Source organism: Sus scrofa, chromosome 14 (assembly GCF_054392235.1).
Source record: "Sus scrofa isolate SSC_HxYL_T2T_F1_AM1 chromosome 14, Sscrofa_HxYL_maternal_Yorkshire_Landrace_v2.0, whole genome shotgun sequence".
NCBI classification, from domain to species: Eukaryota; Metazoa; Chordata; class Mammalia; order Artiodactyla; family Suidae; genus Sus; species Sus scrofa.
In genome coordinates, this window is record NC_139396.1 from 5,682,254 (window position 1) to 5,707,225 (window position 24,972).

Here is a 24,972-nt window from a genome sequence, read left to right on the forward strand (position 1 = left end):
GAATCAACAAGAAGCAGCCCAGGAATCCGTGTATAACCTCCTAGTGGGGGATTCCAGGAGAAGAAAGAGGAGCTGGGATTATTTCCTGCCCCTTAGGGTATCCTAGAACCTTGCCCTTTGCTCAACACTAAGAATTTGTGAAGAGCAAGAGCAGAAAATGATCCCGGCAGGAAGAGGGGTAGATAGAGTGGGAGGGCTTGGTCACCTGCTGAGAAATAAGTTCCTTCAATTGAAACCATTCCAGGGAGCTCCTGTTGTAGCTCAGCAGGTTAAGAGCCTGACGTAGCATCTGTGCAGGTTCCATCCCTAGCCTTGCTCAGTGGGTTAAGAGTCTGGAGTTGCCGCAAGCTGTGATGTAGGTCAGAGATGCAGCTCAGATCTGATGTCACTGTGGCTGTGGCATAGGCCTGAGCTGCAGCTTTGCTTTAACTCCTAGCCTGGGAACTTCCCATATGCCACAGGTGCAGCCCTAAAAAGAAAAAAGAAAACAAAAAAAAAAAAACAAAAACAAAAAAAAAACACTAGAACCCACCCATCTTGATCCCTGAATATCCCAGGAACCTGGAACCATGCCTGGCATGGAGGCAGCAATAGTCAGGTGGTAGTGGAGAATGTTTGTCTGAGTGCTGTACACACACACCTGGGAAGAGAGGTGAAGTTCATGCCAAGGTCATAGTTTAGAACAGGGGTTTGAATGTAGGCAGTCTGTCTCCTGAGCCTGCTCTCTTAACCTCTAGCCTATATAGCTTCCATGGATGAAAATAAATGAATAAATGGACATCAGGGCTAAAGGATAGATTTAAAAACTGCTTGTCAGTTTGTGTTTCTATGAGGGACAGATCTGAGGGCCACAAGGCAGGCTGTAGAAACCTGGAGGCTGGTACAAGGCCTCCCCTTGTCGCCTGTGGTTCTTGTCAGTGTTGCCTCAGCAACAGCAGGTGATCCAGAGCCCAGCTCTCCCAGGACCAGCCTCCAGTGCCCCTCTAGGTACCAGGAGATGCCACCACCTTGGAGGTCCAAGCCCCAGCTCCCTGGGCTCCTCCTCCAAGCATCAATGTTCTGCTAACTCCAGCCTCATCCCTCTCTTCCCTGGGTCCTCGGAACTGTGGCTTCTTCTTGCAATCACTGTCACAGGGTTACCCCAGTGCTCTCTGTGCTCTTACAGCCTCTGACACCCAGATAACTCCCTCCATTAAAGCCCCTCTGTTGAAGTACCTAGAATCGGTTTTGGGTTTGAGTTTATTTTTGTGCATGGTGTGAGGGTATGTTCTAGTTTCATTGATTTACATCCAGCTGTCCAATTTTCCCAGCACCATTTGCTGAAAAGCTGTCTTTTTCCCATTTTATATTCTTACCTCCAGTTTCAAAGATTAATTAGTTATAGTCATCTGGGTTTATTTCTGGAATCTCTCTTCTGTTCCATTGATCCACGCATCTGTTTTTATACCAGTACCACACTGTCTTGATTACTATAGCTTTGTGATATTGTCTGAAGTCTGGGAAAGTTATGCCTCCTGATTTTCTCCTCCCCCACCCCAGGGTGACTTTGGCAATTCTGGGTCTTGTACGGATCCATATACATTTTTGGATTATTTGTTCTAGTTCTGTGAAAAAATGTCATGGATAATTTGATGGGGATCATATAAAATCTGTGGATTGCGGAGTTCCCGATGTGGTGCAGTGGTTAACGAATCCGACTAGGAACCATGAGTTTGCGGGTTCGGTCCCTGCCCTTGCTCAGTGGGTTAACGATCCGACGTTGCCGTGAGCTGTGGTGTAGGTTGCAGACGTGGCTCGGATCCCGCATTGCTGTGGCTCTGGTGCAGGCCGGTGGCTACAGCTCCGATTCGACCCCTAGCCTGGGAATCTCCATATGCTGCAGAAGCGGTCCAAGAAATAGCAAAAAAAAAAAAAAAAAAAAAATCAGTAGATTGCTTTGAGTAGTATGGCTATTTTAACAATATTAATTCTTCCAATCCAGGAGCATTCTATTTCTTTGAATCTGCTTTAATTTCCTTGATTGAGGTTTTATACTTCTCAGCAGAGGTCTGAAACAACAGGGTTCTAGGACTGGTTTGGTCACTTGTTCATGTCCTTGGCCTTGAAGCCAGAGCACAGTGCCAAGCTCCTTAGTGGTGAGAACTAAGGAAGCAGTTTCTTTTTTACCTACAGGACCATAGCAGACCAAGGGGAAGCACCAATCAGAAGCCCTGACTCAGAAACTTCTCAAATGGGCTCCTGAGTCTGGGATGACCAAGTTCCCAGGAAGCTTTTGCAACTAAACTATGCTCCTCCCTAGCTGGAGCCTTCTTTCATGGTTCTTTCCCTCGGTGCCTGGTGAAATCTCCCCACCAGAGCTGTAAACCCCTCATCATTCTCCATAAGCCTCTATGGCCAGGATTAGAAGGAAAAGGCTTCCCATGCTGGAGTCCAAAGACTCACACTGGTGGCAGTTTTCTCCTTGGTGTAAAATGATGATGGTAGCACTCATTTCACAGGGTTTTCCTCCCAAACCAAGGCAGCATGTGAGCCCCACAAGTATCCTGCATTTCAGGTTGACCCTGAAGGTCAGATGTAAAAGCCAACAGGAAGGGCCCTGCATTCGCCCAGGGCTCCTGCAGAAGGAAGGCAAATCTCTTTGCCTGCACCATGTCTGGACCCCCTTTCTAAAAACAACTCATGTCTAAGAGTATATATCTTTGAAAGGGACAGAGTTCTACTGAAGGCAAAATGTGTGGGCTTCATTCAGCTTGTTTTGGACCTGCTCTCTTTCTTCCTTCTCCCTTTATCCCTCCCTTACCTCCTTCCTTTGTTCCTCCCTCTTTCCTTCCTTCTAGTAATCAACTCAACCAGCATTTATTAGATGCATACTCTGCATCAAGCCTTGTACTAGATACTAGGGTTTGAGAGATAAAAGAAGCCACATGCAGGCACATGATCTCTGCAACATGACACAACAAGTATAAAGACACCCTTATATTCTGCTACATGTAGTGGTAGAGATCACGCCCTGGCAAGTTTAAAAGGACCTGAGAGAGCAGGCAAGGAAGGCAGGGAAGGCTTCCTATAGAAGGCGGCTTCCAGAAACTGGAAGCTTTCTTCAACACAGTCAGACTTGGGTTTCAGATGTATTACTCCCCAGCAAAGTGTCCCACGTGCAGGTGGAGAGCAGAGACCAGTGAATCCAGTTGACTACTTAACCTCTACTGACCCTCATCCCCAATTATCTGTCACTTAGAGCGTTTTCTTGGATCACCAGGAAGGAATTCCATGTCTTGCCCTCCACCCCATTATTCTTCAATAACGCATGCTATTGTATCCTTTTTTAGCATCTATCCAAATGATAATTGCACGTCTATTGTCTGTTTACTTTTAAAATATCAATCTCTTCCTAGATTGGCAGCTTCACGAGGGCAGAGATCAATTCAATGGACTCAGTTCTAGTAAAGTAGAGCTGCAGGGCCCTTCCTTGAGGGACAGGGCGGTTAGTAAACCTGGCGAGATTCCCAGGTCACCCCAAAGCAGGCTCTGTACCACCGGCTGCAGTCCAGCTGAGGCTCAAACACTCACCTTGACATTCTTTGGGGCTAAAACGAGAGTCCACAGTAGCAAGTAGAAAAGGTCCCAGTACAACCCATTGAACCATTGTCACTTTCGGGCTGGACAGTGGTGTGAGGAATCAGGTGGAAAGTAAAAGAGGAAAAAGTCTCTTAGGATGAGATGTGGGAGTCTTGGCATGATGAATCCACTCCACAACCATCTCAACAGCCCCTCAGATTTGTAAAGCATCTTTCTGCCACATGTACTTACCAGAAGCATGAATTGAACTTTGGGGATAGGTGTCCTGTAGACATAGACAGAGCCTCCAGACCTTGAGCATTCATAAAGGGATGAAAACAGGTTAAATTACTGTCCAATGCAGCCAGTGCTGGAACAGACTTGGGCCGAGGATTATGGGGCACAGGGAAAGGGTCCTTGTCTCAAGTCTGGGTGCTAGAACAAGAGTTTGGGGCATGACCTTTCTCTTTTCCCCCCACCATCCCTCAGAGCCCTATAAGGAGTGAACAAGGACCAAAGGAAGTCCTAAGAGCTCCCAAAATTGTCCCTTTTCCCAAGCACAGGATTCTGGGCAGTGGGCTTTCCCCAGAGCTTTCCAGAGTTCAGTCCACCACTGCAGGTTCAGTGCTTTCTTCCCCCAGGCCAGTTGGAGGCCCCTTGGCCTAGGACTTCACACTCAGAACCCACTTGGTCTGGTCCAGCCAGGCCGTCTCACCTCCCTCCTCCACCCCCACGACTCTTCAGACCATGCCAAGGGCCTTTGCTCAGGGAGCGTCAAACCTCTTCCTCATTCACACCTCCCCACACCCCACCTGTCAGGCCAACCCAGGGCTCCCACTCGTTTCTGGCGTCCGGCCTCAGAACCCACCCATCCACAGCCACATGGATAGGTGGTCAACATGGTAGGCGGCTGGCACCCACCACCCCCCCAGGGCAGGAAGGAAGGCTGCACCCACCTCTAGGTACTTGGTGGTGACTCGGGGAGTCCACTCCCCCACACCGGACACAGGAGGGACAGAAGCCCTTCCGTTGTGGGGACTCAGCTCCAAACCTCAAACCATCAGGGCCATCTCCATCTGCAGCCAGCAGCCTCTTTCCAAATTCCCATCCTGCCTGTTCTACAGTCAGTCAGTGTCTTCCCGTCTCCAGAGAGCACCCAGGCGAGGTGCGAGGATTTGCCTCTGGTGGAAGCTTCTGCACTTGACCACTGCCTTGTCTCTTTTCCTGCAGCTTCCCTCCGACCACTGACAGGCTCCCTGAGCCTCTGACTTACCTTTTTCAAGGCATCTCTGGAATTTAAAAAAAAAAGGGGGGGGGATACAAATGGACTTATTTACAGAACAGAAACAGACTCACAGACTTTGAAAATCTTATGGTTACCAGGAGTTCCCGTCATGGCTCAGCAGTTAACGAACCCAACTAGCAACCATGAGAACATGGGTTCAATCCCTGGCCTCTCTCAGTGGGTCAAGGATCTGGCATTGCTGTGAGCTGTAGTGTAGGTCACAGACGTGGCTTGGGTCATGCATTGCTGTGGCTCTGGCTGTGGCCAGCAGCTATAGCTCCTACTGGACCCCTTAGCCTGGGAACCTCCATATGCCGAGGATGCAGCCGTTAAAAAAAAAAAACAAACAAACTTATGGTTACCAAAAGGGACAAGTGCAGGGTAGGGGGTAGATTGGGGGTTTGACATTTGCACACTGAGGTCTATGGAATGATTGGCCAGTGAGGACCTGCTGAATAGCACAGAGAACTCTACCCAGTATTCTGTGATGATCTATGTGGGAAAAGAATTGGAAAGAGAATGGATAGTGTACATGGATAACTGAATCACTTTGTGGTGCAGCATAAATTATTACAACCTAGTCAATCAACTATACTTCACTAAAACTAAAATAAAATAAAAATTTAATTTAATTTTTTAATTAATTAATTTTAAAATATTTAATTGATCAATTGATTGACTTAATTTTTTAAAAAATTAAAAAAAAGAAATTTCTCCCTGAACAGGGTGATTCCTAGTTTATCTGATTATATCCCCCAAAGAGTTTAAGTTCCTCGAGGACCAGTTTTCTCGTTTTATTAAAGGCTATCTCTTCGGTGCTTTGGACCTGATTCCTGGTAGGCACTGGGTACATAGGCGTTGAGATAGAAGGAAATGAAAACTGTAATCTACAGATAATAAGAATTATTATTCGAAGAAAATGGGGCTAGGTTGGGGGCTGTCAGTTATTTTCTGAAATTCTGCTTACCAGCCATTGCCTGGCTTAAACCAGTGGTTCTCAAAGTGTGGCCCCAGACCAACAGCATCAACGCCATCCAGGAGCTTTTCAGAAACACCAGTTCTTGGTTCCAGCTCTTCCTACTGATTCAGACACTCAGGTCATTTGACCTCAGCAGCTCGTGGGTTTGACAGCCCCCCAAGTAACTCTGATGCCCAACCAATTTTGAGAACCACTGCTCCAACCCAAGCTCGGCCGTGACATTCAACCATGCAACTTTTAAACATTAGGAACACTTTACACTTTTATCAACCAACCAATCGCTTCTCCATCCTCACTCCTCCTTCTTTGCATATGTCTTCAAATAGGTCAGCTGCAGATGCCGCAAGAAGTTATGTTTAGGTCCCATTCAACAGATGGAAAAGCTAAGGTTGAAAATAACTCCAACTTTCTCAAGGGATAAAATTATAACAGACAGGAAATGGAGTGTAATCTTTCAAAATAGTTTAAAAAATAGATTGTTTAAAACAAATTTAAAATAATGATAACCCTTGGGAAAAAAAGAAAGAATGGCCCCTCAAGAGACGTAAAGGATAAAAAAATTTTTTTTTTCCAGAGTTCCCATTGTGGCGCAGCAGAAACAAATCTGATTGGGAACCATGAGGTTGTGGGTTCCATCCCTGTCCTCACTCAGTGGGTTAAGGATCCGGCCATGAACTGTGGTGTAGGTTGCAGATACGGCTTGGATCCCACGTGGCTGTGTCTGTGACATACGCTGGCAGCTGTAGTTCCAGTTAGACTCTTAGCCTGGGAAACTCCATATGCCACAGATGCATAAAAAGCAAAAAAAAAAAAAAAAAAAAAAAAAAGAAAAGAAAAAAAATTGTTTTAAGAATTTAGGCAACTTTACAGAATAAAAAAAATTGGTAACAACAAAAAAAAAATTAAACAGGCAGAGTCAATGCAGGAATCTGGCCCAATGCGCTTTGCACAATAGCACAAAGTCACAGAAGCAAATAAAATAAGATAAAGCAGCAGAGAATCCATGATCTTTCCCTTCACCAATGCTGGTTGATCCAGTAAATAACCTTTCAGGAGGGTTCCTGAGGACTTGGGTTTCTAAGGCTCCTGATCAGTCCTTCAGGAAGATTTAGGACAAAGGCCACACAGCTTCAGTGGAGAAATAGGGTAAATTTTTTTTAAGGCACAATTTCCAATTCATACCAACAAAATATAGCTTTTGGTTTTCTAAACCTGCTACTTTTCTAGGGTGGAAAATTTCAGCTGTAGGAACCCTTGCTTCCAGATGGAGAGGGCCTCACACAAACTTCTAAGTTCTGATGACCTAAAGTTCTGGAAAATGGGGACAAAGCTGGGCAGCTCAAGGACTTGTCTGCTTGGGTGGCTGTCTGGCGCCCCCTTGTGTTCAGTATCTGGACCCAAAAGATCGAAAAAGCGGCATGGAGGAAGAAAAGCCAGGGGCAAATGTCAAAGCCAATTAACACAGGATGGCCCGGTGACCAGGGAGAAGCCAGCAGAGTGGGCTCAGGAGTGGGTGCGGGGCCCTCCGCCCAAAATCTAGAGTATCTTCACAGCCCTGGTGGAAACACACTCACTAGGACAAGTTGCCCGGAACCAGATAGACAGGTGGAGCATTTATCAAGCTCATCCAATTACCTCCACCAGGGAGATGGACCTTCATGTCCCTCCCGCTGGGTGTTTGGCCAGCGGGCTTTCCCTCCTGATTTAGAGCCCAGGCCAGAGGCGCTTATAGCCTTAAAAAAAAAAACAACACACAGCAGAAATTGACTGCTCTGCTGAAGGCAGCTGGGGTCCCTGAGGACACACTGCAAGGCAGTTCTGAATGTGCTAAGTCAGTGGGTGGTAATGGGTACAGTATGCCCAGCAGAGGCACTTCCCATCCCTGGCTGTAAATAGTCCTTAAGGGGCTCACGCAGAGGGCCTGGCATTGGTCCTCCTCCTCTCTTCTGGCTCCCCCTGCCTCCCAGCCCCAGGGCTCTGCCATCCCAGCCAGATCACCAAATCATCCTCCAGCCTTGGACCATAGGGCCGATGCCAAGTTTCCAGGGTTATGGAACAGGGCTCACCAGCAACACTGATGGGAGCCTTAATCCTTGATTAGACCCTGGCTTCTCCTCATATGAGCTGAGTCACATTTGTCATATACTAATCATAAAACTCTCTCAGCCCTAGTCTCCTCATTGGCAAGAGAAAGATCTCAGGCCTGAAGTTAGCCCAAGCCCAACCTGGATCTAGGGATTTTAGAGAGTTGCACATGTTAATAAATCTAACAGACACCTTCTGGCCTCTAAGCCTTTGCACGTGCTATTCCACTGTCCGGAACAGTTTTTGTCTTCATCTCTTTCTCTAGTCCGACGCCTCTTGATCTAGCTTAGAATTCTTGGGGACCCCTTCTATGGTCCTCTGAGCCTAGGCTCAGTCCCCTCTGGGGATTGCCATAAGCCCCTGCATGTCCCCAGTCCCAGCAGTGGCCATGTCGTGTGGTCATTGTCTGGCTAGACCTTCCTTTGAATCCCATGAGGCAAGAGCAGGGATCACATCTGCCTTATCCCTGCAGCATCTGCAGGGCCTGGTATGGCACCTGGTACATACTGGGCTCTCAATAAATATGTATTGAATAGTGGATAGGCTCAGAAGGAAACACAGGCTGGGGCCAGAGGGCAGAGGCCAAGTCAGGAAGCCAGCTAAGAAAACACACACACTACATGACGTGTCCATGTTCTGTACTTCTGCCCACAGCCCGACATGCCGGTTTTGGAACCCCTGGAACATGGGCCAGTGACATCTCTGGCTGCCCTTTCAGTTCTCTTAACAGAGCTCAGGACATTCAGACCATGGCTCAAGCCCACTCTGCCCCAGCTCAACCAGAAATGCTCTGCTTTTATTCTTTTGTGTCTGTGTTTCTCAGTGTGATTGTCCTTAAAAATCTGGCTCTATGGAACAGACTTGTTGCTAAGAGGGGGGAAGGATTGGGAGTTTGGGGTTAGCAGCTGCACACTATTATACAGAGGATGGATAAAGCACAAGGAACTATATTCAATATTCTATGATAAATCAAAATGGAAAAGAATATAAAAATATACATATAGGCATAATTTTTAAAAGTTTTTAAAGTTTTTATATTATAGTTGATTTACAGTGTTCTGTCAATTTCTGCTGTACAGCAGTGACCCAGTTCTACATTTATATACATTCTTTTTTTCACATTATCCTCCGTCATGTTCCATCACAAATGATTAGATATAGTTCTCTGTGCTGAATTACTTTGCTATATGGCAGAAATTAACATAGCATTGTAAACAACTATATTTCAATAATTTTTTTAAAAAAAATCTGACCCTGTGGTTCAAAAGAAGAATAAGAGAAACTTAAATACCACTGATTTTATCCTATGACCTCACCCTATAGATGAGGAACAGAGAAGAGAGGGGATTTTCCCCAAGGTCACACAGCTCAGCATCAGAGTAGGAAGACCCTGAATCCTCAACTCTTTAGATACTTTCCAGAGGAAGGGAAGGAGCTGGTGGTGGGGGCTGTCACTTGGAGGGAGGTGCTGAGGGTCTGAGAGGGGACTGAGCAGATGCAAAAATCCCTAGATGGGGATGTACCCCTCTGGGACGTCATTCACAACCAGCCCTCGTCCTCCTCAGAGGCAGGAAGCAGGAGGGGGTGCAGCGGGGGCACCAGAAGGTATGACCGACTGTGGGAGTTCAAGTTCAGGGGCTTTGAACACCCACCACCCCCACGCTGGCTGACTTGCTGCCTGGCCCTGACAACTGTCCCCGGGGCTACTGTCTTTCAGGCCATGGAGGGCTGAACCAGCTGGGAGGGGCCTTTGTAAATGGCAGACCCCTGCCGGAAGTGGTGCGTCAGCGCATCGTGGACCTGGCCCACCAGGGCGTGAGGCCCTGCGACATCTCCCGCCAGCTCCGAGTCAGCCATGGCTGTGTCAGCAAGATCCTCGGCAGGTAAGCACGAAATTCACCCCGCACCCCCTCCCTGCTGGGCATGCCTTCTGAGGCCCACCTCTAGGTCAGCCTCCCCCTCCACGGAATTGGGTCCAATCCCCGTGTCCAATTCCCAGGACCTGAATAGGAGGTGGAGGTGCTTCTGGGCCTCCCACACCTGCTGCTCTTCTGTGGTTTCTTGCCCCTCCTGACTCCTCTGTCCATTTCTCCTTCCTTTCACGTCTCCTTCCCTCTCTGTCTCCTTTGCCCCACATCCCTTTCTTTTTGGCCTCACCCACAGCATGTGGAAGTTCCGCAGGCCAGGGATCAAACCCGTGCTACCGCAGCAACCCGAGCCATAGCAGTGACAATGCCAGATCCTTAACAGGCTGAGCCACCAGGGAACTCCCTGTCCCATTTTCTAAAGGCTTCTCTGTTCCTAAAGCAGAAGAATCTTCACAAAGGCCCTCCCCCTCCTGAGATAGAGGAAAACACAGCCACCTGGGGACATGTGATCAGAGGTGGCTCCCAGCATGAGGAACTTCTGAGTTTGTGCTTTTTAGATGGTAACTCCCAGGGCACCTCCGACAGAAGCACGGGGATTGCTCCATGAAATGCAGATCCTAAGCCCCAGGCCAGAGTCCAGCAGCACCTTCTCTGGTAGCCAGACTCAGATGCTGTGATTTTTTAATGAGATGTGCAGGTGACACTTATGAACACCAACAGAGCAGATGTTCAGAGCCCTGGCTGTGAAGTAGAGCCTCCCGGAGAAAAAAAATTAATGTTTAGGTCCCAGTCCATATCAGTTAAGCAGAACTTGAGGGGAATGAGCCCAAGTTTCAATATAGTGTTAAGCCCTCCTTGAGTGACTCTCAAAGATTTCGAGAGTGATTTTCTGAAGCCAGAGTTGAGAACTGCTGACCCAGAGGTTCAGAAGGGACTAGGAACAGCAAAGCTCTGGACTGACACAGCCTGGAAAGCCACTCCCAGCAGAAGTGCCCACATGAGGGGGATTTGGGGCTTTATGTCAGCTCGGTGTACCTGTCTCCCTCACCCAACCTGTAAGTGGATCCAAGAGGAGCTCTGGTCAAAGAGGTCAAGGCCTGATCTGTTGTTGAACATGGACAACCCTGCCTTCCTGGCCAGAGATGTAAAAGAAAAGCATGGCATCCAGCAGTGGTGGGGGAGGGGTCCTCCAGTATCCTAAGGAGGGGACCAGCGATGGAGGAGAAAGAGCCAGATTTTATCTCATGGCGGAAGACGGCAGTTTCTGGAGTTCCCATTGTGGCTCAGTGGTAACAAACCAACTAGTATCTATGAGGGCAAAGATTCGATCCCCGGCCCCGCTCAGTGAGCTGCCGTGAACTGTGGTGTAGGTCACAGATGTGGCTCAGATCCTGCGTTGCTGTGGCTGTGGCGTAGGCCAGCAGCTGTAGCTCCAATTCAAGCCTGGAATATCCGTATGCTGTGGGTGTGGCTCTAAAAAGAAAACAAAAAAAAAAGAGAGCAGAGTTTCCACCAGGAGGGGAGGCTGGCTATCCTGACACATGGATCTGCCAAAGCAGCTAGTTGGGGGATGGGAGGTGGGGGGAGACAGAGAGCACAGACCCTGGTAGAGAAGGCTCAGCTTAAGGAGCTAGACACGGCCAGGGCTCCAGGACAGGCTGGGGGTCCAGAGTCCACGAGGAGCAGCTTCAACCTGAACCATGTAACCTGGTGGAAAACCAGTGGTCAGGGGTGTGTAGAGGGGGTGGGGTGGGGATTATGGAGAACAAAGGTACACCCAGCAAGACAGGACAGAGGACCCACTGACCCCAACTGACCTGCTGGGGAGGGAGGGACAAAACAGGGATGGCTGAGAACAGCAGGTCCTGCTTCAGCCAAGAAAAGTGGGACGGAGAAAAGCGTCACCTTGAACCTGGATGCACACATAGAGCACATAAGGCAAAACGTTCCTTCTTGGAGGGGAGATGTTTTGTGCCCCATAAGGTAGCCTCTGCAGGTGCTCAGGTGCAGGCAATGGGCCAGAGGGATGACAGGAAAGAGAGAAGACAGGTGTCCTGGGTTGAGGTCTTCGGGAGAGAGTTCTGGTTTGGCAGCAGCATAAACCTACCCATGCAAGGGAAACAGGCAGTGCTTGGAACATTGTGTTGGAGGCCAGCCTTGGGGCGTGATTCACCTCCAGGCCCCTCCCCAGAAGCCTCAGAGGGGTACAGGGGAACAAGAGTCTCAGGCTAAGTTCCCACCCAAAGACCCCACCTGCTTATTGGGTAATTCTCTGGGGGTTCTCTATTGGAGTAGGTACTACGAGACTGGCAGCATCCGGCCTGGAGTGATAGGGGGCTCCAAGCCCAAGGTGGCCACCCCCAAGGTGGTGGAGAAGATCGGGGACTACAAGAGGCAGAACCCAACCATGTTTGCCTGGGAGATCCGAGACCGGCTCCTGGCCGAGGGCGTCTGTGACAATGACACTGTGCCCAGTGTCAGCTCCATCAACAGGTGAGAGGGCCACGGAAGTCAGGGGCCGGGGCACCTGGGCTTGGGGGAATCAAGACAGAGACCTGGGAGTCCCTGTTGTGGCTCAGCGGTAATGAACACAACTAGTTTCCATGAGAATGTGGGTTCAGTTTCTGACCTCGCTTAGTGGATTAAGGATCCGGCGTTGCCGTGAGCTGTGGTGAAGTTTCAGACATGGCTCGAATACCATGTTGCTGTGGCTGTGGTGTAGGCTGGCAGCTGTAGCTCTGATTCGACCCCTAGCCTGGGAACCTCCATATGCTGTGGATGTGGCCTTAAAAGGCAAAAAAAAAAAAAAAAAAAAAGAGGATGTAGGCCTGCAGAAGGGCCTGGCTTGAGTGGAACAGAGACTGGCAAGGGGCCCGAATGCTGGAGAGTCGAGCCCAGAAGTGCCCGGGGGGCCCAGGTCAGGTAGGGCGGGTACATGCCTCCCACCTCCTCACTGTGGTGCTGGCCCCCTCCTCTCCCAGGCCCACTCCTAACTCCCCACCACCTCACCTGACTCCCCCACCCCATTGGACTCTTTGCAGTTTCCTTCCTCTAGCATCAACCACATCCTCTTTCATTCAAAAAAAGAAACTTCTTTTTGCATTGATCCTTTCCTGAGCGAGGCACAAGACCCCTAACCTGGCCCTCGTTCAGGCATTCACTCTTTGGTTTAGTCATTGCATGATTCACTCATTACCTCAATCAAGCATTCACTTGCTCACTCAGTCATTCTCACACACATAATTTATTCAAGTATAGGCCCTGGGAACACACAATTCTTGTCTGAGTGGAGCTTACAGTCCAGTGGGAAAACAGACACTAATCAAGTACTAATTAAGGGCCCCCACAAACAACTGTAAAAATGCAGCTCTATATCCCCCTAAAGAGAGAAATATGAGGGTATTGAGCTGGGGTGGCTTAGTTTAGGGAGGTTATGAAAAGATGCCCCTGAGTAAGAAATAACTAATGAGTTAACCACTAGAAAGCGGGGAGTGAACAGAGCTCTGAAACAGCACATGCAAAGGCCCTGTGTCTAATAGGACCTCATTACAAGATCTCAATACAAGAAGCTGAAAGACAGCTAGTAGGTATAGAGGAGGGGAGCATGAGGTGGGCTCAGGTGATGTCAGCAAACACTGCCCTTCAGTGGCTGCTAGTCATGCTATGAATTTTGGCCTCTGATCTATAAGCAATGGGAAGGACTTGGGTAGATGTTAAACACAAGGCTGACTTGTACCTCAGAAAGTCCACTCTGGCTGCAATAGAAAAAAAAGAGGAGAAAGGGCCAAGAGCAGACAAGGGTGGGCCTGTGAGCAACCCTGGACAGAGAGAGCTGGTTGTGATCATGACCGTGAGATACAGAAAGAAACCGATGCTGGAGAGACTTACAAGGTTAAACCCTCAGAACCTGATGATTGGCTCCACGGAGGAGGGAGGGAGGCAGGGGTCAAGCCCCACCTGTATTTCTGCCTTGAGTGACCAGGAGGACTAATCATGAAAGGGGAACAGTGGGAAGGACCAGGTGTGGGGATTAAGGTCATGGGTTTGAGTGTGGACAGTTTGAGTGGGATGGCCCAGGTGGGATCACAAAAGGACAAGAGGGACACCCAGGAGCCCTGTTTCCTGTTCTTCTTTTTTTGGGGGGTCAGGGGGCATACCTGCGGCTTATGGCATATGGAGGTTTCCGAGCTAGGGGTGGAATGGGAGCTGCAGCTGCTGGCCTATGCCACAGCCACAGCAACACGGGATCCGAGCCAAATCTACAATCTACACTACAGCTCATAGCAGTGCCGGATCCTTAACCCACTGAGCAAGGCCAGGGATGGAACCTGCATCCTCATGGATACTAGTCAGGTTCTTAACTAGTAGCAGGAACTCCTCCTGCTCTTCTAAGGACCCTTCTTCTCTTCCTTTCAGAATCATCCGGACAAAAGTACAGCAACCATTCAACCTCCCCATGGACAGCTGCGTGGCCACCAAGTCCCTGAGCCCAGGACACACACTGAGTGAGTGCCCAGGGCCCTACAGGCACACTCAGCCCCTGGTGCATGCACATACACACACACACAGGCCCATGTGGGCACACACATCAAGTCACACACAGACACGCCCACACAGACAAAGCCTTGCTGGGATCCCAGGAGGGGTGGAGACACTTCAGGCAAGGACCCTGGCACTAACGGGTCCCCTGACCCCTCCGCACTGGCAGCAGTGCTCTTGGGCATGTCTTTCCCACATCCTGACCCTTGTCTCTCCCAACTCCAGTCCCTAGCTCAGCTGTGACGCCCCCAGAGTCTCCTCAGTCGGATTCTCTGGGCTCCACCTACTCCATCAATGGGCTCCTGGGGATTGCCCAGCCTGGCAGTGACAGCAAGAGGAAAACGGATGACAGTGAGTGCTGCAGGGACCAGAGGGCAGATTGGGGGCTGGGGGGAGGGGCAGTTTGCTGAGGTTCTGATGGGACAGAATCCCGCTTTAGGTCTTAAAGATAGGCCTATCTTTAAGAGGCCACAGCCACCCCCAGTGCCCCAGTGCCCAGTTTGCTCCACAGTCTGGCCCAGGAGATGGGCCAACAGGCCCCCTGAAAGCTTTCTCCCTGCCTGGGGACACCCGCCAGGTGACCAGGACAGCTGCCGGCTGAGCATCGACTCCCAGAGCAACAGCAGCGGGCCCCGCAAGCACCTGCGCACGGATGCCTTCAGCCAGCACCACCTGGAGCCACTCGAGTGCCCTTTTGAGCGGCAGCACTACCCGGAGGCCTACGCCTCCCCCAGCCACACCAAAGGCGAGCAGGTGAGAGCAGCCACGCGCATGCATGGGAGGTAAGCCGGTGGAGCAGGGGCGGAGCAAGGCATGGTCTCTGCAAGCTCGCTCAGCAGCCTGCTGTCCTGCCATGAGGGCAGCTAGAAATTGCTGAATGGGCTCAGGGCACGTGCTCCCTGCAGCTCCAAGCCTCAGGCATGCTAGCATCTTCCTCTTCATCCTCCCAGAAGCCCTCATGCCTTCCCTCACCCATAGCCTCTAAGCTTAAGAGCAAGGCAACCAGCTGTGCCATCCCCGTGCTGGCGTGGCTTCCCCAGACGGCCGGGTAAGATCCCACAACAATAAAGCCACAGCTCCAGCTTTTACACCATGACTTCAACCAGCACCTCCAGCCCTGCCTTGGGCCACTCTCGCCTGTGCTCCCTCGCTCCTGCCTGGCTCATGCTCCCCATCACGCCACTCATGTTCACACCTCTCTGCCCCGGCACAAGGTGTGCCCTCCTGGCGGAATGCCTTTCCTCCCACTTCTCTGCCTGGAAAAATACTGCTTGGCCATTATTCGGTCGTTATGACTCAGCTCCAGCATCACCTGGGCCCTGAATCCCTCCCTGCCCTCCAGACTCGCTTCACCCCTCCCCCTGGCCTGTGCTTCTGAACATCCAGCAGACCGCTCCCCAGAACATACCGGGTATCCTAACCATCCAGTGGACAGAGATGTAGAGACATGGCAGATTTCTTAAGGAGAGCACAGCATCTTGAGACATCTTTTTTATCTCCATCACCTAACACTGTGCCTCTCTTATAATACCCCATAAAAGCATACTGAGGGAACCTGACTAGTGTCCACAAGGATGCAGGTTCAATCCCTGGCCTCACTCAGTGGGTTAAGGATCCAGCATTGCCCTGAGCTGTGGTGTGGGTCACAGATGCAACTGGCATTGCAGTGGCTGTGGCATAGGCCAGGAGCTGTAGCTCTGATTTGACCCCTAGCCTGGGAACTTCCATATACTGCACATTTGGCCCTAAAAAAAAAAAAAAAAAAAAAAAAAAAAAAGCATATTGAGTGAATGTGTTGAAAAATCCAGCCCAGTAAACAGCAAGGGAAGTTTTATTTCAAGTGCTCAGGACAGGTGAAATGGCTTCTAATGGGCTGGCTTCTATGAAAAGCTGGCAGAGATGTCAAAGGTACCCCCACCTCTGTCCTGAGCCCAACAAAAGCTCCATGCCTCTGCCCTAACTTCCAGGCCCGCTGGTCTCTCCCTTCATTATCTTCTCTCCACACAAGAGTTGCAATGTCTCTCTCTCTCTCACCCTGCCAGGCCAGCCCGCTGAGGATTTTCGCTAGGGCAGTGTCTGCTCATGCTGTCATTTGATCCAGGAGTGAGGGGAGCCTGTACACCTTTAAGATCTGAGTAGGACAATGGTTACGATGCCGGTAATCAGCTGAACCATTGCCAGTGACCGTCTGGGCTGCTGGACTGGTGCCAGCCCTGCAGCTGGGCAGGCAATCTGCGTCAGCGATTTTATCAGCCTGGGCTGTGGCACCCAGGCACAGTGCAGAGAAAGCTGGCCGTCAGCAGTCCTGGGGAGCGGGCCAGGCGCTCATCCACGAGTCAGCACATCCCCCCCCCGGGCAGGGGGAGGGAATGGGGCCTCAGCAGTGGCCCGCTGTGTGAGAAGGGGCCTGCACAGCCCAGAGCCTGGTAGGATAGAGAAACTCCTGCTGCTGAGACCCTGGCTCCATTCCTAAGCCTCCCAAGGGAGCCTGCTTGATTACAAGGAGCCTGCAGCAAGCTGGCAATGTTGAGTCTTGAGCTAGAGGGACCTTAGGGACCACCTAGTCCAATCTTTCCATTTGTGCAGAGGTGACCCAGGGCCAGAGAGCATAGAGAGCGCTTGGGGAAGCAAAGCCCTGTGGAGCTCAGGCCTCCCAGCTCCGGTTTCACTCAACCCAGCCCATGGTCATCAGCTTTGGATATGGTGCTTCTACCTGAGTTCTTATATAAAGACTGGGGAAGAAAAAAAAAAAGAGTTTAAAATCCAGAACTACTGCAAACCCTCACCCTACTGATGAGGAGACAGAGGCTTCATTGTGTCCATCACTCATTCATTCCCTCCCTCGGCCAATCATTCATGTCCCTCCTTGGTGCTGAGGGGCAGGGAGAACCCAACCTGTGCCCAGAGCTCCTCGTGTCCAGGCCCTGGCCTTCCTCACCCTTGGTGACTGTCAGCGCTGCTAAAGGAAGACTCCATGCTCTCCCACTGAGCACAGGAAGGCCCTCTGGTCCGAGGAGCCAAGGCAGCAGCACAGGTTCTCACCCTTGACCTTAGGATGGGGCGAGGGCATGGCCATCTTTTCTGTAAAATCAACAAAGGGCAAAGCCTTCAACAGAAAAGTCCAGTGGCCTCATTTCTGGTTGGTATGCCACTACCAGGCATAGTCAGGAGTCTACGAAGCACTCGTGCCTGTATTTTACAGGTGCATCAAGAAGCAGATCAATACGAGTTCCTGCTGTGGCTTAGTGGGTTCAGAACCTGATTAGTATCCATGAGGATGTGGGTTAAGGATCCGGTATTGCTGTGACTGGCTGGCAGCTGCAGCTCAGAACTTCCATATGTCATAGGTGCTGCCCTAAAAAGTAAAAAAAAAAAAAACAGATTATGACTATTACAATGACAGTCCAATAATTGAGTAGCTTCTGGAGTTCCCATCGTGGCTCATCAGAAACATATCTAACTAGTGTCCATGAGGATGCAGTTTCAATCCCTTGGCCTTGTGGTTTAAGGAGCTGGCAATGCTGTGGCTGTGGTGTAGGCCGGCAGCTGTAGCTCTGATTTGACCCCTAACCTGGGAACCTCCATATGCCAAGGGTGTGGTCCTAAAAAGACAAAAAAAAAAAAAAAAAAAAAAAAAAAAAAAAAAAAGACTTGAGCAGCCTCTGTCTCTTTGCATAACTCTGAAATAGCTGTTTATTGAGTACGTGTCACCCAGCAGTCTGTGCTAAGCGTTTAATGTAGGTGTATAAAATCTCATTCCCTCCTTGCATCAACCTTGTGAAGTATATTCTGTCCTCCCTGTTATACAGGGAGAAGATCAAGGCTCAGAAAGGTCAAGGAGACTAAAGCCACTTGGTCTGGCCACTGCAGAGGCAGGGCTCAAACTTGCCCAAGTGCCAAAACATTGTGCCCCCTGCACCCCAATTCAAGTTCAATCCCAATAAGAAATCCATTCATCACTGGGATGTCTAAGCCATTCAGGGCAACATCCCCAAAGTTTCTCACTATATAGGTTTGTTTTTCATTGAATTGCCTAGATTTTGGAAAGCTGTAGGATTTCAAGAAGGTATCTGGTGTCAAATCAACCCCTCCATAAAACATCTTAAACTCTTCTTACACTGTCTAGAAATTAAGTCTTGTGTTCAATTTCATGAAGCCAGGCTCTAAGCAACCCCACCCTGCCTAGAAGCAGTCTCCCTCGGGAGGCAAGGAACCAGAGTACCATTTAGTTAGTAATTGCCACTACACAGTAATGGTGCCTTTGTGGCCTCCAGAATTGACTGTGTCTTCTAAAAGTCCCTGGCACGGGAAGGGCTGTGGCTCCTAGGAGAACCCAGCTTGATGGAAATTGTTGAAAGCAATTGCCTTTCGAGGAGCAGTTATGTAACCATGGAGCAGGCCTTGATTTCAGTTTTGCCCACTGGTTGACAGGGCGCATGGTTGACATGTGTGACACATGGGGAGCAGGTGTGTGCTGCCTGGTGCCCTGGTGGAAGAGGGGTAAGGTGAGGGGTGGCGTACCCTTGCCTTTAACTGAACAAAATAGTCTTGGCGGGAGCATCACAGGAGATGGCTCTGCCCATGTCAGGGAAAGCCAGGTGGAGTCTAAAAGCGAGGTTTTAATGAAGAAAACTCCCAGGTAGCTGACAGAGAGTTTTTGTTTTTTTCTTTTTTGGCTGCCCCTTGGCATATGGAGCTCCTGGGCCAGGGATCCAATCTGAGCCATGGTCATGACCTAAGTCACAGTTGCAGCAATGCCAGATCCTTAACCCACTGTGCCAGGCTGGGGATCAAACCTGCATCCCAGCGCTCCCAGAAGACCCAGTTGTGCCGTGGCGGGAACTCCAAGAGTTTTTCAAACAAAATTAACAAAATTAACCCCATGTATCATCTTCAAGTTGAACCTGCACATTTAGATTTGCTTGGATTTGGAGTTTCTCCTGGGGGGAGAAATCCACCTGTTCTGCTGGGGTATCAAGTCTGCCGTTTTATTGACGGAGAGGGTGTCTGGGTCAGGATCCAATGTCCTCAGTTTAATGCCTGTTTCATACACACCCGGTCATTTATTTATCTCTCTGGGCTTCAAGCTCTCCACTTATAAAACAGACATAAGATCGCTCAACCACACCCCAGGGCTCTTGGGGGCCATGCCTCTGAATGACACAGGCAGTCTTCGCAAATGAAGACGTGGTCAGAAGGCGCTCCAGTTGTGGCTAGTGCCCGTAAGGATGCGAGTTCAATCCCTGGCCTCACTCAGTGGGTTAAGGATCCGGGTTGCTGTGGCTGTGGCTCTGATTCGACCCCTGGTCTGGGAACTTCCATATGCCACAGAAGCGGCCGTAAAAAGGAAAAAAAGAAAAAAGAAAAAACTGGTCAGGATGTTATCAACTGCAGAGCAGTGGCTGAGAATGTGGGCACTTGGCCCAGACCCCTGAGGTTTGAATCCTGGCTCTGCCCCATGAGAGCGTGGGGCAAGTTTCTGGACCTCTCTGCATTTCCAGGCTGGAGAAGAATTAAATGAAAGAATGCAGCGAAGCACTCTGAAGGGTCCCACTTGCCTACTGCCCCCACCCTGCCCTGCATCCAAACAGGGTCAGGAGACCAGAAAGGAGCCGGGAGTCCAGCCGAGGTGTGGTCCTTGGGAGCAGAAGCTCCATTCTGTGCCTGGCCCGCGGGCCACCAGCTGGGGCTCCAGAAGGGAAAATCCTGAGCCTGGGACTGGGAGAAAAACAGTAAGGCTGTGGGTCAGAGTGTAAGAGCCCAGGAAACAGGCCAAGGGGAGTAAAGAATGAGTGGGAATGGGGACAGTGAGGAAGGGCATGTTCCTTGGCGAGACTGGACAGTGGGGTCTCTAGGTAGGCCTGCCGCCCAGAGCCTCTGTGAGCTGACTTCTTTTTGTTCCCCAGGGCCTCTATCCGCTGCCCTTGCTCAACAGCGCCCTGGACGACGGGAAGGCCACCCTGACCCCTTCCAACACACCCTTGGGGCGCAACCTCTCTACTCACCAGACCTACCCCGTGGTGGCAGGTACGATGCCCAGAATCTCCTGGGCCACGCGGCCAAGCTGCGAGGATGGGCTGAGGGGCAGAGCTGGCTGATGGTGAAGGGGAAGGTTTTAGGGTGCTGGGCCGGGAGAGGAGAGGCGGGCTGTGCCGGCTGGGCCTCCAGGTAGGTCCAGAGGGTCTCGTCTTCTATCCTCAGCCCCTCCTCCTCCTGGCCCCCGTCCCTGCCGCGGGGCGCGCGCAGCCCGCGTCTACGCTAGCAGAGGCACAAAAAGGAGGTAGAGCGCGCTCGCCCCTCCTCCCCCGACCTGAGGGACACCGCGTAGCCCCTCCCACCCAGCCCCTCCCCCAGCCGCAGGGAGGAGCCCACCCGCCGCCGCCGCCGCCGCAGCCGCTGCAATCCCCAGCCCCATACATCTCATGGCTTGGATTGTGCATGTTCCCACCCCGTCATCTCACACCCCTCTCTCCTTGTTGTCTCCCTCCCTCCGGCAGATCCTCATTCACCCTTCGCCATAAAGCAGGAAACCCCCGAGGTGTCCAGTTCTAGCTCCACCCCTTCCTCTTTATCTAGCTCCGCCTTTTTGGATCTGCAGCAAGTCGGCTCCGGGGTCCCAGCTGGTGCCTCGGTCCCGCCCTTCAATGCCTTTCCCCATGCTGCCTCCGTGTACGGGCAGTTCACGGGCCAGGCCCTCCTCTCAGGTACGACAGGGAGGTCCCGGGCCATGTAGCCATGCGGGGGGCGGGAGGGGGGTTTCTCAGGGCCGGCCGCCAGGCCCCTGGTTTTGGGTACAGCCCTTTCTCTGGCCCCCAGTCCTGTCCACCATCCCCCAATTCCTGATTCCTCTAGCGACTCTTGAAGGTACAGCAGAGCCAAGCTGTGGGAGGGGCAGGCACTCTGGGGGTGCCTGGAAGTGGGGTGCCTGGCTGATTTCCCGAAACCCGAGGCTTCATGGAAGAGCAGGAAAGGCCAGGAGCCAGGCTCCCTAAAGCTGTGAAAACACACGTGGTCTGGGTAAAACATAGAAAAGAGAAAAAAAAAGAGAGAGAGAGAAAACTTTGGAGGGAGAAAAGCCTTGGCTTTGCGAGCCCAATTCTGGATCAAATTTCTAAAGACAGAGGGTCAGTCCAGTTGGGTCTCCATAGTGTAACTGTGGTTGTGCCCAGCTTCACGGTGTCACCCTTGGAGGACATTCAAGCAGAGTGACTCACTGACCCCAGCGGTGGAGAAGCAGGGACCTCTGGTCAGGACCCTCACTGGCCTCAAAACATTTAAAGCTGGAAGCGCCTTGGGGGCATTTAGAGCAAATCTCTCCTTACACTGATGGAAGAGGGAAAGGGGCCTGGCCAAGGCCCCTGAATAGGACCAGGGGTCCAGTAGGGTGAGGGCTCGGCCTGCGTGTGCCCAGTGGGTCAGACCCCAGCAGAGCTGGGTCTCCCTGATAGAAGAACATCAGGCAATCTAGCCAGGGTCTGAGCAGCGGCTGAGTTGGAGATGTTTGGCTTGGGCAGGAGAAGGCCTGGGGGGGAGTGAGGGTGGGGGACAGAGGCCCCTGACAGTCTTTAGATATCTGAAGGACCATCACAAAGATAGAATCTTCAGATGTGGGCCCAAGGCATTGAACCAGGACTCACAGAGGAAGCCAGGAGTGGGGCAGACCAGACCAGGACCAGTGGATTTTCAAACTTACTGGACCTCAGAACACTCTTGTGAAATGCAAGCTTTGACGGGAGCCAGGTCTCCAAACCAGGCAGATGAAGAGTTGCTCTGTCTGAAGTAGGGGCTTTTCCCACAGAAAGCCCCTGAACTTGAAAATCACTGCACCAAAAGAACCAGACCTCTCCCCACCCAGAGGGACCACAGGGTCACCTTATTCAAGTTCACTGACCCTTTCTTATATCTGTCTCTACATTTTATATCTGTCTGGCACCTAGGATTTTTTTTTTTTTTTTTCTTGTGCATCCCTGCATCTAATGAGGGAGGTCCTCTCAGAAGAGGTGGGCTCAGAGGTAAAGGCTTCATGAAAGAAACCCAGTGTGTGGGCAGAGGCAGCATTTAAGGATCTTAAGCAAGAGGAAAGTGTTGACTCAGAGTGCAGAATTTCAAAAGAGGGTGAAGTCAGCGGAGATGGGTCATTTGTTTTGACCAAAGTAATTTAAGAAGAAAAATCTGTGAGCTGAGTGATGTCAGCCAGAGAAAATGGGACCGGGACAGGAGGGGAGGGAGGCAGAGGAGGAGAAGAAACTGACATCCACAGTGGGGTGGACCAGCCCAGGCTTCGGGCCTGCCTCCGTGGTGATGGGGAACAGCTCTTCACTTCCTGTGGGAGCTCTGGAGAGGTTTGGCAGGACCAACCAGAGAGTAGAGGGCATGATGGAGGACACTGGGAAGCCGATAAATCAGAGCACAGCCTTGGGTGCTGGTGTGAGGTGTTGCCTTGAACAGCCCAGTGCAGACTCCCTGTCCCAAAGCCCCCTGCTCCCTCCCCTTGCTGTCAGCCTTTTTCGAGCAGCAAGCACCCCCTGTCAACATGCAATCAAATCAGGGGGATGCTTCCAACTTCTATGAGCTCTTAGTTTAAAGGACATGCCCTCTCCGGACCACTGTAGGCCTGGGAGGTCACCCCCCCACACACACCCCATGGGACAGAGCAGCTGACAGCAGACACTTGGTGGTCATGCAGGCAGGGGTGCCCCAGAGCCAGGCCCAGGTGATGCTGAAGGGCGTGGTGTGATCCCCGTGAAAGCTGTGGAGGCCAGCCTGAGGGCTGAAGAGGCAGCACAGAGGCAGGGGCTCTGAGAAGAGCAAGTGGTGCCCAGGTTTGGCAGGACTGGGTCCGGGAGAGTCGTGAGAGCAGGAGGCAAGTCAAGGCTGCAGTTCATAGAGCTGGACCAGCCCCGGGGCTCAGACACGAGGCCCATGATGGCTGGCATCCATGCTGAGCCCAAGCGTTGGCCTGGAGCTCCTGCAAGTCTGCGCACCTGCTGCCTCTAGTCAAGACTGGACATAAATATCTACCATGTGGCTGACCCACGGTAAGAGGGCCAGGGGGACGTGGCAGTGAGAAAGCAGATTAGGAAGGAAATGATCTCAAGAGTCTGGAGGCTGGAAACCTATTCAAGGAAGAGATGCACTTGAAGGGGAGTTCCCTTTGTGGCTCAGTGGTTTAAGATCCCGACTAGGATCCATGAGGATATGGGTTCGATCTCTGGCCCCACTCAATGGGGTGGCTGTGGCTGTGGTGTAGCTCCAATTCAACCCCTAGCCTGGGAACCTCCATAAGCTGCAGTGTGGACCTAGAAAGACAAAAAAAAAAAAAAAAAAAAAAAAAAAAAAGGAGGAAGGAAGGAAGAGAGGGAGGGAGGAAAGAAGGGAGGGAAGCCAAGACCCAGTTGTTCTGATCCCCCCACTTCCCATCATATGCCCAGTCCGAGACCCACCTTACTGGCTGAGAGCAGCATTGAGGCTGTCCTTGTTCTGGTGGTTCCAGGGCTGACTCCATCTCAGCTGGCGAGAAAGCCCTGACTTTGGTTTTATCATCAAAGAGTCCGTTACACGCCTCCATCCTTTTGTGCAAAATTATATTTAATCCTGCCAAAGAGATGTCTGGATTGCCATAAATTCTCCTAGCTATCAGAGCCAGATAAGACATTGAAAAGAGGTCACATGGAGGGCAGACATCAAAGGGGGGCAGATAAAGTGCTCTGAAGTCACCTCTACCCTCAAATTCCTCCGAGTCATGGTGTTCTGATCCTGGTCCCTACCCATATTCAGAGTATTTACCAATCTATCAAGGGTGCTAGTGTTTTCTTCTAGAGCCTCGCCTCTCAGCCAGTCAACAACAGCTGTAGCTACATCCGCTTCTTAAAAATAAGACTGTATTAGAAGTATATTTAAGAGCAGAGGAGATGGAATTACAAACCAAAGATAAACTTAGGCTGAATGAAAAATTAATTAGGTTAGTCTGGGTTGAAGTGCGTCCAGCTCATGGCTTCTGTGATTTCTAAGAAGGTCGCAAGGTTCTTGGCTTTGGGTGAAGAGATTGCATGTTTAGGGAATTGAAGCAGTCTCTTGGGAACTGATAGGAAAGTTGGTGGTGTGGAGTCCAGGGGAAGGCCATCATGAGGACAGTCGCAGCAGGCTTTTCAAAAGGTCAAGTTTCCCCGGGAGAAAGGCTGCAGGAGCCTGTTCCAGCCTCTGACTCAGAAACCTCTGTCCCACTGGGAGAAAATCAGGGGGACTAAGAGGAGATGAAAATTAAAATTACCCAAAGTACTGGGAGGCTGAGTACTAGAATATTAAGGCTGATGAATTCTTCTTCCAAGAGCAGTTTGGGAGCAAGTTCTTGTGGGATGGGACGCACGGGGCCACCTGTGACTAAATTAAATTGGGGCTTAAGGGGAGCTTGTGCCCTGGTACTCTGCCCACTGAGCTGCAAAGCTCCCTTGGCATGTGACAATTGATAGAATGTGTCCATGGCACTAATCAGCATGCACCTGTGGCTTGAAACCCTGGCTCTGAATAATGCTGATAACATCATGGTCATAGTAATAAGGTGCATGTGGCCGCTCTTATTTTTTTTTCCCTATGTTGCATGGGAAACTGAGGCTGGAGGCATGTAAGATGCTGGTCTCAGGGCATCTGGAAAATGGGTT

General features: G+C 50.9%; 1 protein-coding gene and 1 long non-coding RNA gene across 25 annotated transcripts in view; one reads left to right on the top strand and one right to left on the bottom strand.

Moving 5' to 3' along the window:
- LOC146396255 (uncharacterized) overlaps positions 1-20,626 on the bottom strand; it is a 31,069-nt gene extending 10,443 nt beyond the window's left edge. For 8 of the 13 annotated variants that reach the window (XR_014825781.1, XR_014825782.1, XR_014825779.1 and 5 more), the window contains exons 1-3: positions 20,320-20,626; positions 4,515-4,847; positions 3,811-3,871 (exon numbers count right to left, since the gene is read on the bottom strand). This is a non-coding gene — a long non-coding RNA (uncharacterized LOC146396255). Of the gene's footprint in view, positions 1-3,570; positions 3,660-3,810; positions 3,872-4,514; positions 4,848-20,319 lie in introns of all 13 variants that reach the window. The other 5 variants (XR_014825787.1, XR_014825786.1, XR_014825783.1 and 2 more) reach the window with 3 other exon arrangements.
- PAX8 (paired box 8) overlaps positions 1-24,972 on the top strand; it is a 60,953-nt gene that overhangs the window by 23,578 nt on the left and 12,403 nt on the right. For 4 of the 12 annotated variants that reach the window (XR_014825778.1, XR_014825777.1, XM_084993345.1 and 1 more), the window contains 6 exons: positions 9,625-9,790; positions 12,071-12,268; positions 14,192-14,280; positions 14,540-14,665; positions 14,892-15,067; positions 20,221-20,341. Coding sequence is in view for 9 of the 12 variants with exons in the window: in XM_084993345.1 (XP_084849471.1) it covers positions 9,625-9,790; positions 12,071-12,268; positions 14,192-14,280; positions 14,540-14,665; positions 14,892-15,067; positions 20,221-20,341 (876 nt within the window). In the remaining 3 variants the exon portion in view is untranslated. Of the gene's footprint in view, positions 1-9,624; positions 9,791-12,067; positions 12,269-14,191; positions 14,281-14,539; positions 14,666-14,891; positions 15,068-19,726; positions 20,047-20,220; positions 20,342-20,811; positions 21,019-24,972 lie in introns of those variants that run through there. The other 8 variants (XR_014825776.1, XM_084993343.1, XM_084993347.1 and 5 more) reach the window with 4 other exon arrangements.